Source organism: Entelurus aequoreus, linkage group LG28 (assembly GCF_033978785.1).
Source record: "Entelurus aequoreus isolate RoL-2023_Sb linkage group LG28, RoL_Eaeq_v1.1, whole genome shotgun sequence".
NCBI lineage: Eukaryota > Metazoa > Chordata > Actinopteri > Syngnathiformes > Syngnathidae > Entelurus > Entelurus aequoreus.
The window spans coordinates 13,811,397-13,821,606 of record NC_084758.1 but is presented as its reverse complement, the minus strand read 5'-3'; the positions used below and the strand labels follow the sequence as shown (position 1 = coordinate 13,821,606).

Here is a 10,210-nt window from a genome sequence, read left to right as displayed (position 1 = left end):
TCCGGTTACAAAATATACATAATGGCAGGTTGATTGCATGTTTTAAATTATGTTTCATTACTGCATTATTAATCATGTTTTTATAGCCCACAATGGAAAAAAACTTAAATACAAGTATTTCAAAATTGTTTTATTATCATGTATTATAATAATGATATGCATTATTAAATATGAATAATTATGTTTTGATCCTATTAATACTGTAATAAACAATATATTAAAGTAGCTATTATGGGTTCGTCAGGCGTCACTTCCGGTTACACATTACACATCTTGGCAGGTAATATATTTTATTAAATTATTTTATAGATGATAATAATATATTATGGTTCATCGGGCGTCACTTCCGGTTACAAAATACACATCTCGGCAGGTAATATATATTATTAAATAATTATTTTATCGATTATAATAATACTGCAATAAACAATATATTTATGGGTTCATCAGGCATCACTTCCGGTCCCAAAATATGCATCTGGGTAATAAATATTAATTAATTACTATTTTCGATTAAATAATACTGTTTAAACAATATGAGTTTATCGGGCGTCACTTCCGGTTACAAAATATGCATCCGGGTAATAAATATGATCAAATTATTATTATTTTCGATGATAATACTGTTCTAAATATATTTATGAGTTTATCAGGCGTCACTTCCGGTTACAAATTATACATTTTGGTAATAAATATTATTAGATAATTACTATTTTTGATTATATAATACTGTTCTAAACAATATATTTATGAGTTTATCAGGCGTCACTTCCGGTTACAAAATATACATCTGGGTATTAAAATATCATTAAATAATTACTATTTGCAATGAATTAACACTGTTCTAAACAATATATTTATGAGTTTATCAGGCGTCACTTCCGGTTACAAAATATGCATCTGGGTAATAAATATTATTAAATAATTACTATTTTCGATGAACTAATACTGTTTTAAACAATATATGAGTTCATCAGGCGTCACTTCCAGTTACAAAATATGCATCTGAGTAATAAATATTATTAAATAATTACTATTTTCGATTAACTAATACTGTTATAAACAATATATGAGTTCATCAGGCGTCACTTCCAGTTACAAAATATGCATCTGAGTAATAAATATTATTAAATAATTACTATTTTTGATGAACTAATACTGTTATAAACAATACATGAGTTCATCAGGCGTCACTTCCAGTTACAAAATATGCATCTGGGTAATACATATTATTAAATAATTATTACTTTCGATGATAATACTGTCGTAAACAATATACGTTCATTAGGCGTCAATTCCGGTTACAAAATAAACATCCTGGCAGGTAAAAAATATTATTAAATTAATTATTACTATCGATGATAATAATGATACTATATGATAAAGTAGGGTTCATGAATTAATCAGGCGTCACTTCCGGTTACACATATTGTCAGGTATTTGATTGATTGCATGTTTTTCATTATTTTTGTAATTATGGACCAACCACTTCCTGTCAGTTTAGGGTGTGTGACGTCACCAGATAATAAATAAGACAACATCATCGATCAAACTTTAATAATAATATTTTGTGTGGATGAAAAAATGCTCAAAATTAGTTGATGCTATTTTTGTTGCGCGGTGAGGCAGAAAAGAGGCGCTGTACCTTTAAGAGACGTGCAGCAGGATGAAGAAGAGGAGGATGAGGACGAGGAGGAGGGTTTCTTCTCACCTGCACTTGAACGCAACACAAGTTTCCTGGCTGGCTTGTAATAAACAAAAGTCCTAACTTATGCGCACCGGGTCATGGTTTGGTTTTCCCGGGCTGGTCGGTCTCTGGTCCTGGTTCTGGTCCTGGTTCTGCAGCATCCATTCAGGACCCACGCGGGCTCTCGGCGGGAGCTGCTGGGATTCGGATCACTAAAGTGTCGGTGCTTGGCGCTCCAAAATGGAATATGCCGTCTCCTAGAGACCCGGCCATGAAGGCACCATGTCGGACCTGTGACGCACTGGACATGCGTGAAATAGTTTGAAGAGAACATTTTGCTCATTATTACTAGCAGAAAGAATCGAATCATTATGGAGCACACCGGCATCGAGGAGGTGAACCAGACGCACCACGAACCCATCAGCTTCGGGATCGACCAGATCCTCAACAGCTCGGACCAGTCCAGCGGCTGCTTGCTCCCCAACAGGACCGGGGAGGCGGACTACTCCCTGGCCGCCTCCAACGTCTACGGCAACGGCTACAACGGCGTCTACAACCCGGCCTGCTCCATGGGCCTGCCGGGCTCCTACAACGTCAACATGAACATGAACGTCAGCATGAACATGAACGTCAACGTCAATTCGGCGGGGGCCGGCGGGGTCATCCGGGTGCCGGCGCACAGGCCCATGCCGCCGCCGCCGGCGCCCGCCGCCGCCGCCGCCGCGCAGACCTCCGCGCACCCGGTGCCCGGCATGGGGCCCATGGGCAACGGCAACTTCACATTCCCCTGGATGGAGAGCAGCAGGAGGTTCGCCAAGGACAGACTAACAGGTAAATAGCAGGAAAATTAAAACATTTCAATAATAAAACCACATATGTATGCATATTTAATTGCGCATTTAATTGCAATGTGACGCACATAAAATACACCTCAACTTTTTATTTTTTTTTGCATTGTGATGCATATAAAATCTTTAAAATATATCTTTAAATACATTGACCTAAATGTGATGCTTAAAAAACGTTAAAAAAAAAAAAAAAAATCCAAAAACTAAATAAAACCATAAAATATTCTCCTGCATTGCAATGCATTTAAAAAGCGTAAAAAAACGTAAAAAAAGGAAAAACAATGTGATGCAAACGTAAAAATGGAAAAAAAATAAAATAAGATAGATTAAAAAAATGCATATAAAAACCTTACATGTAATAAAAACAACATTGAACGGCAATATGATGCATATAGTGTAGAAAATGTGTTAAAAAGCTAAAAGTATCTGCAATGTGACGCACATAAAATACACCTCAACTTTTTATTTGTTTTGCATTGTGATGCATATAAAATCTTTAAAATATATCTTTAAATACATTGACCTAAATGTGATGCTTAAAAAACGTTAAAAAAAATTTAAAATCCAAAAACTAAATAAAACCATAATATATTTTTCTGCATTGCAATGCATTTAAAAAGCGTTAAAAAAACGTAAAAAAAGGAAAAACAATGTGATGCAAACGTAAAAATGGAAAAAAAATAAAATAAGATAGATTAAAAAAATGCATATAAAAACCTTACATATAATAAAAACAACATTGAACTGCAATATGATGCATATAGTGTAGAAAATGTGTTAAAAAGCTAAAAGTATCTGCAATGTGACGCACATAAAATACACCTCAACTTTTTATTTGTTTTGCATTGTGATGCATATAAAATCTTTAAAATATATCTTTAAATACATTGACCTAAATGTGATGCTCAAAAAACGTTAAAAAAAATTTAAAATCCAAAAACTAAATAAAACCATAATATATTTTTCTGCATTGCAATGCATTTAAAAAGCGTTAAAAAAACGTAAAAAAAGGAAAAACAATGTGATGCAAACGTAAAAATTGAAAAAAAATAAAAATAAGATTGATTAAAAAAATGCATATAAAAACCTTACATATAATAAAAACAACATTGAACTGCAATATGATGCATATAGCGTAGAAAATGTGTTAAAAAGCTAAAAGTATCTGCAATGTGACGCACATAAAATACACTTCAACTTTTTTTTTTTTTTCTGCATTGTGATGCATATAAAATCTTTAAAATATATATTTAAATACATTGGCCTAAATGTGATGCTTAAAAGACGTAAAAGAAAGAGAAATAAAAAAACTAAATAAAACCATAAACCCTTTTCCTGCATTGAGATGCATTTAAAAAGCGTAAAAAAAACGTAAAAAAAAAGAAAAACATTGTGATGCAAACGTAAAAATGTACAAAAAAAAGATAGATAAAAAAAAATGCATATAAAAACCTTACATATAATAAAAACAACATTGAACTGCAATATGATGCATATAGTAGAAAATGTGTTAAAAAGCTAAAAGTATCTGCAATGTGACGCATATAAAATAGACTTAAAATTGTTTTGCATTGTGATGCATATAAAATCTTTAAAATGTATATTTAAATACATTGACGTAAATGTGATGCTTAAAAAAACGTAAAAATGTTTTTAAAAAATCAAAAAACTAAATAAAACCTTGTCCTTCATTGTGATGCATTTAAAAAGATTATTGCATTCCTCTGCAATGTAACGTATAAAAACGTAAAAAAAAGAAAAACATTGTGATGTAAACGTAAAAATGTAAAAAAAGAAAAAGAAAAGAAAGATAGATAGATAAAAAAGATGCATATAAAAACCTTACATGCAATAAAAACAACATTGAACTGCAATATACTGTAGAAAATGTATACATGTTAAAAAACTATCTGCAATGTCATGCACATAAAAACATAAAATATTAAAAAACTACATTTACCTGCAATGTGACACATATAAAATACACCTAAACTTTTGTTTTGTTTTTTGCATTGTGATGCATATAAAATGGTAATATATAAGTGGCATATAAAAAGGTAAAAAAAATGAAAAGCATTGTGATGCAAATGTAAGAATGTAAAAAAAACCCAAAGCTAGATTAAAAAAAACATGCATTGTGATACATTAACTGCAATATGATGCAGCAGCTACCCCCCCCCCCCCCCCCCCCGCCGAAAGGGACAAGCGGTAAAAAATGGAATGATGATGCATATAGTGTAGAAAATGTATTTTGCATTGTGATGCATATAAAGTCTTTAAAATATATTTTTAAATACGTTGACCTAAATGTGATGCTTAAAAAACGTTAAAAAATAAATAAATCCAAAAACTAAATAATAAAGCCTCTTCCTGCATTGTTAAAAAAGCTTATTGCATTCCTCTACAATGTAACGCATAAAAACGTCAAAAAATTTAAAACATTGCTATCAAACGTAAAAATAAAAATAAAAAAGATTGATAAAAACATGCATATTAAAACCTTACATGTAATAAAAACAACATTGAACTGCAATATACTGTAGAAAATGTGTTAAAAAGCTAAAAGTATCTGCAAAGTGACGCATATATTATACACCTCAACTTTGTGATTCATATAAAATCTTTATAAAATATATTTAGATACATCGACCTAAATGCGATGCTTAAAAAACGTAAAACAAAATCAATCCAAAAACTAAATTGACGCATGCGATGGACACATAAAACCTTTTCCTGCATTGTGATGCATTTAAAAAGATTATTGCATTCCTCTGCAATGTAACACATACAAACGTAAAAATGAAAAACATTTTTTATGGGAACGTAAAAAATAAAAAATAAAAAAATGCAAATAAAAACCTTACATATGATAAAAACAACATTGAACTGCAATATACTGTAGAAAATGTATACATGTTAAAAAGCTAAAAGTATCTGCAATGTGATGCACATAAAAAACATCAAATATTATAAAACAACATTTACTTGCACGTGAGGCTTATACAACGTCATATTTATTAAAAAAAAAAACACACACACATTAAAAAATGTTGGGGTTAAAAAATAACCCAATTTCAACCCAACTGCTGCATGGTTCAGAAAAGGACCAACCCCTTATTATAACTCAACATTTTGGGTTAATTTCTTAAACCAAACTTTTAACTACAACGTTGAGTTATGATAACTAAATGTTGGGTTATTCCCAACCAAACTATTGGGTTGAAGTATTTAACCCAAAAATTGAGTTATGCAAACTCAATCTTGGGTGATTGTAAATAATGTTAATGAGATTAATCCACAATTAAATTCACTTCAGGAAAAAAATAACTTTTTATTAAAGAAGAAAAGAAAAAAAAAGCCTGAGTTACTCGTTGAAAAACAATCCAAAAATTGTATTTAAATTCATAGTTTTGAAAATCCAGAAATTGAGTTAAAATACCCTTGTAACCCAAAAAATGAATTGCTATTCATAAAAATAACTCAACACTAGCAACTCATAAATTGGGTTATCAAAATACCCAGCATTTTTTGGGTGTGCACATAAAACTTTTCAATTATTTTAAAAAAACGACATTTTCCTGTATTGGGATGCATGTATGTAACAATAATAAAAACAACAACATTGTGACGCGTATAGAAAAAAGGTACAAATAACATTTCAATGCAATGTCATTCACATAAGCTTGAAAAAAAAAAAGCCTGCCATGTGACACAAACGTTAACAAGTCATGAAAACATGTTCACTTGCATAAAAAGCCTTACAGATATTTAAACGTATATTGAAAAACATTATAGCCTAATTTAAAAAATAATAAACATTCACTTGCATATAAAGCACCTTACAAGAATGAAAACAACAATTAAGTGCAATATAAAGCAAGTAAATGTATTGAAAAAGAACAGTAAGTAAATACATTTACTTGCATTGTCATGCACATTAACATCTTTAAAATGTAAAAAAAAAAAAAAAAAAAAAAAGGCAAATAAATGGCTTTTGTTGCATTTTTTGGTTATATTTATTTAATACATTTGGAGTTAGTTTATAAGAAATACTGTACATGTGCATCACAAGACTATTTCACTTGAAGGAAAACAATTAAAACATAATTTATTGCAGAAGCATTTAATCATTTGAATACATCATTATTTTTAACGTGATTGTATTTTTTTTTTATGATACCATTTTTGTACATTTTTATATATTTTGATTACATGTCATTTTGATGAAGACACCTCCAAAAATGATTTTAAGCACAATTTATTATGAAAACAAGAAGGAAATGCAAATAAATAATAAAAACATAATTATTGCCTACAGAACTGTCAATTAGGTAAAATGTTCCCATGAAATGTGCATATTACTGCAGTATTGTGATCAATACTTTAATGACAATGTTGCGTAACATTTTTAAGCAGCATCAACTCTCTTAATGTTTATTTTTTTTATTTTTAAAGAAACATAAAAACACAACTTTTTATTATTTTGCTAAGAAAATAAGGCCATTGTTTTCTTTTTTGAAGTCGGACTTTCATTAGAATGACGTGTGCGTGTCACGTGACTTCACGTTTATGAAGATGAAAAGGAAGATCATACATTCCCCCCTCCCCCCCTCATGAAATATTGAATAGTGAGTGCTGCTATATTAGATGAATAATTAAGAGGCAATGACCATCCATCCATCCATTTTACTACCGCTTGTCCCTTTCGGGGTCGCAGGGGGTGCTGGAGCCTATCGTGTGTGTGTGTGTGTGTGTGTGTGTGTGTGTGTGTGTGTGTGTGTGTGTGTGTGTGTGTGTGTGTGTGTATACATATACAGATTATGTACAACATACAGTTTATTTAATGCATGTTTATTATAATGTGTATATATTTATTTCTATTTCCGTCACCCATTTTGTAGTTTACTGCACGTCTTTAAACAATATTTCAGCCTGCATATAATTACTAATCATAAAGCAATTGAAAAATAATTGCTATGTACATAAAATACAAACCTGCTAATAATTAATAAATTAATTACATATTGTAAAATATTTTCTAAATATTCATATATTCATACAAAAATATTACTAAATAAATACAATTAAAAAGAGGACCCATATTAAACGATAAAGCAGATTTGAAATATTCGCTTGCAAATATATACTTTTCAATGAAACGTCACTTACGCATAATAAAGTACAACATTAAATTATACTTTACATCATGAACACATTTATGTTCGTGCGTGTTTTTATTCCACGCTCATCGCGAGTCCAATATGTCCCCAAATAATGAGACAATGGCGTGACAATAAACCGACGACGTTACAAGGTTGTAAGAAATAAATGTATGTTCATGTTCTATTTCAATATCCCCTTTAGAATCCTTCACGGGTGTATTTATTAGATTGGCTAAAAGGTAATATCCGCAGTGGGGGAGAGCGGCCCTGTCACGCAGAGTGTTATGAAGCACGCGTGATTTTATTGCAGCCCCACTTATTCTCCGAGGTGACATTTGCTCTCCTCGTATGCTAAATCCTCCTTTCTTTTTATATCCTCTTTTTTATAGGACGATATTTGAAGCGGCGTCTTCTTTGAATTGCACGTTTGCTGATTGGATCAACATTTAAGAGATCGTTTATTTTGCGTGGAGGAAGGAGTGCTCAGCTTTATGGATTGAGCTTATTTTTTTGCAGAAATACGAAGGGTGTTAAATATGAAGGGAAATTACTGCCCAAACTCCACAAACATGTTTTTAATCACACCCAATGATTTTCAAGTAAAAAAAAAAAAAAAAATAATTCTGAGGGTAAAAAAAACAATGTTCATTCGCAAGCATAAAAAACACCTTTCTTCAATTAAAAAAAACGATTCGCAATTGTAAAAACAATTTTCTTCAATTAAAAAAACAATTCGCGAGTATAAAAACAATTTCTCCAAGTAAAACATATTTTTTGCCAGTAAAATAACCATTTGCAAGCATAAAAACAAGATAAAAAAAACCGATTTTCAGCCAGTTAAAAAAACGATTTTCATTCGCAAGCAAAAAACACCTTTCTCTTCAATAATAATTTTTTTTTTTTGCAATTGTAAAAACTTTTTTTTTTACATAAAAAAACGATTTGCAAGTACAAAAACACTGTTCTTCAAAAAAAAAAAAAGATTCACAAGTATAAAAATTGTTTTCCACAAGTAAAAAAAACATATGCAAGCATAAAAACATGTTTATTTAATTAAAAGAAAACAATTCGCAAGTATAAAAACAATTTCTCCAAGTAAAAAACTTTTTTTGCCAGTAAAATAACCTTTTGCAAGCATAAAAACACGTTAAAAAAAAAAAAAACTATTTTCAGCCAGTTAAAAAAAACGATTTTCATTCGCAAGCAAAAAACACCTTCCTTCAAAAAAAAAAAAAGATTTGCAATTGTAAAAAATATTTTCTTCAATTAAAAAAAAGTGATTCGCAAGTATAAAAACAATTTCTCCTAGTAAAATTTTTTTTCCAGTAAAATAACAATTTGCAAGCATAACAACACAATAAAAAAAAATATATATATTTTCAGCCAGTTAAAAAAAACCGACTTTCATTCGCAAGCAAAACAACACCTTTATTCAATAAAAAAGATTTGCAATTGTAAAAACAATTTTCTTCACATAAAAAAACGATTTGCAAGTACAAAAACATTGTTCTTCAATAAAAAAAGTGCAATTGTAAAAACAATTTTCTTCAATTAAAGAAAAATGATTCGCAAGTATAAAAACAATTTTCCACACGTAAAAAAACGATACGCAAGCATAAAAACATGTTTCTTCAATTAAAAGAAAACAATTCGCAAGTATAAAAACAATTTCTCCAAGTAAAAACATTTTTTTGCCAGTAAAATAACCATCTGCAAGCATAAAAACACGATTAAAAAAAACCCCAAACTATTTTCAGCCAGTTAAAAAAAATATATTTTCATTCGCAAGCATAAAAACCCCTTTCTTCAATAAAAAAAAGATATGCAATTGTAAAAACAATTTTCTTCAATTTAAAAAAAATAAAAATGATTCGCAAGTATAAAAACAATTTTCCACAAATAAAAAAACGATACGCAAGCATAAAAACATGTTTCTTGAATTAAAAAAACGATTTGCAATTTCTCCAAGTAAAAAATATTTTTGCCAGTAAAATAACCATTTGCAAGCATAAAAACACGATTAAAAAAAAAACTATTTTCAGCCAGTTAAAAAAAAAACGATTTTCATTCCCAGATTGCAATTGTAAAAAAAAATGTTTTCACATAAAAAAACGATTTGCAAGTACAAAAGCACTGTTCTACAATAAAAAAAGTGCAATTGTAAAAACAATTTTCTTCAATTAAAAAAAAGATTTGCAAGTATAAAAACAAATTTTCCAAGTAAAAAACTTTTTTTTGCCAGTAAAATAACCATTTGCAAGCATAAAAACACGATTTAAAAAAAAAAAACTATTTTCAGCTAGTTAAAAAAAACGATTTTCATTCGCAAGCAAAAAACACTTTTCTTCAAGAAAAAAAAAAAAAATTTGCAGTTGTAAAAATTATTGTCCTCAATTAAAAAACAAACGATTCGCAAGTATAAAAACAATTTCTCCAAGTAAAAAACGACTAGCAAGTATAAACAACAGTTTCTTCAAGTTAAAAAAAAAACGATTAGCAAGTATAAAAACAAT

The 10,210-nt window shown here is 29.8% G+C and overlaps 1 protein-coding gene across 3 annotated transcripts in view; it reads left to right on the top strand.

Moving 5' to 3' along the window:
- Positions 1-1,722: 1,722 nt before the first annotated feature.
- tlx2 (T cell leukemia homeobox 2) overlaps positions 1,723-10,210 on the top strand; it is a 71,641-nt gene continuing 63,153 nt past the window's right edge. For all 3 annotated transcript variants that reach the window (XM_062039806.1, XM_062039805.1, XM_062039807.1), the window contains exon 1: positions 1,723-2,518. In XM_062039806.1, the coding sequence (XP_061895790.1) occupies positions 2,059-2,518 (460 nt within the window). In that variant the 5' untranslated portion in view covers positions 1,723-2,058. The remainder of the gene's footprint in view (positions 2,519-10,210) is intronic.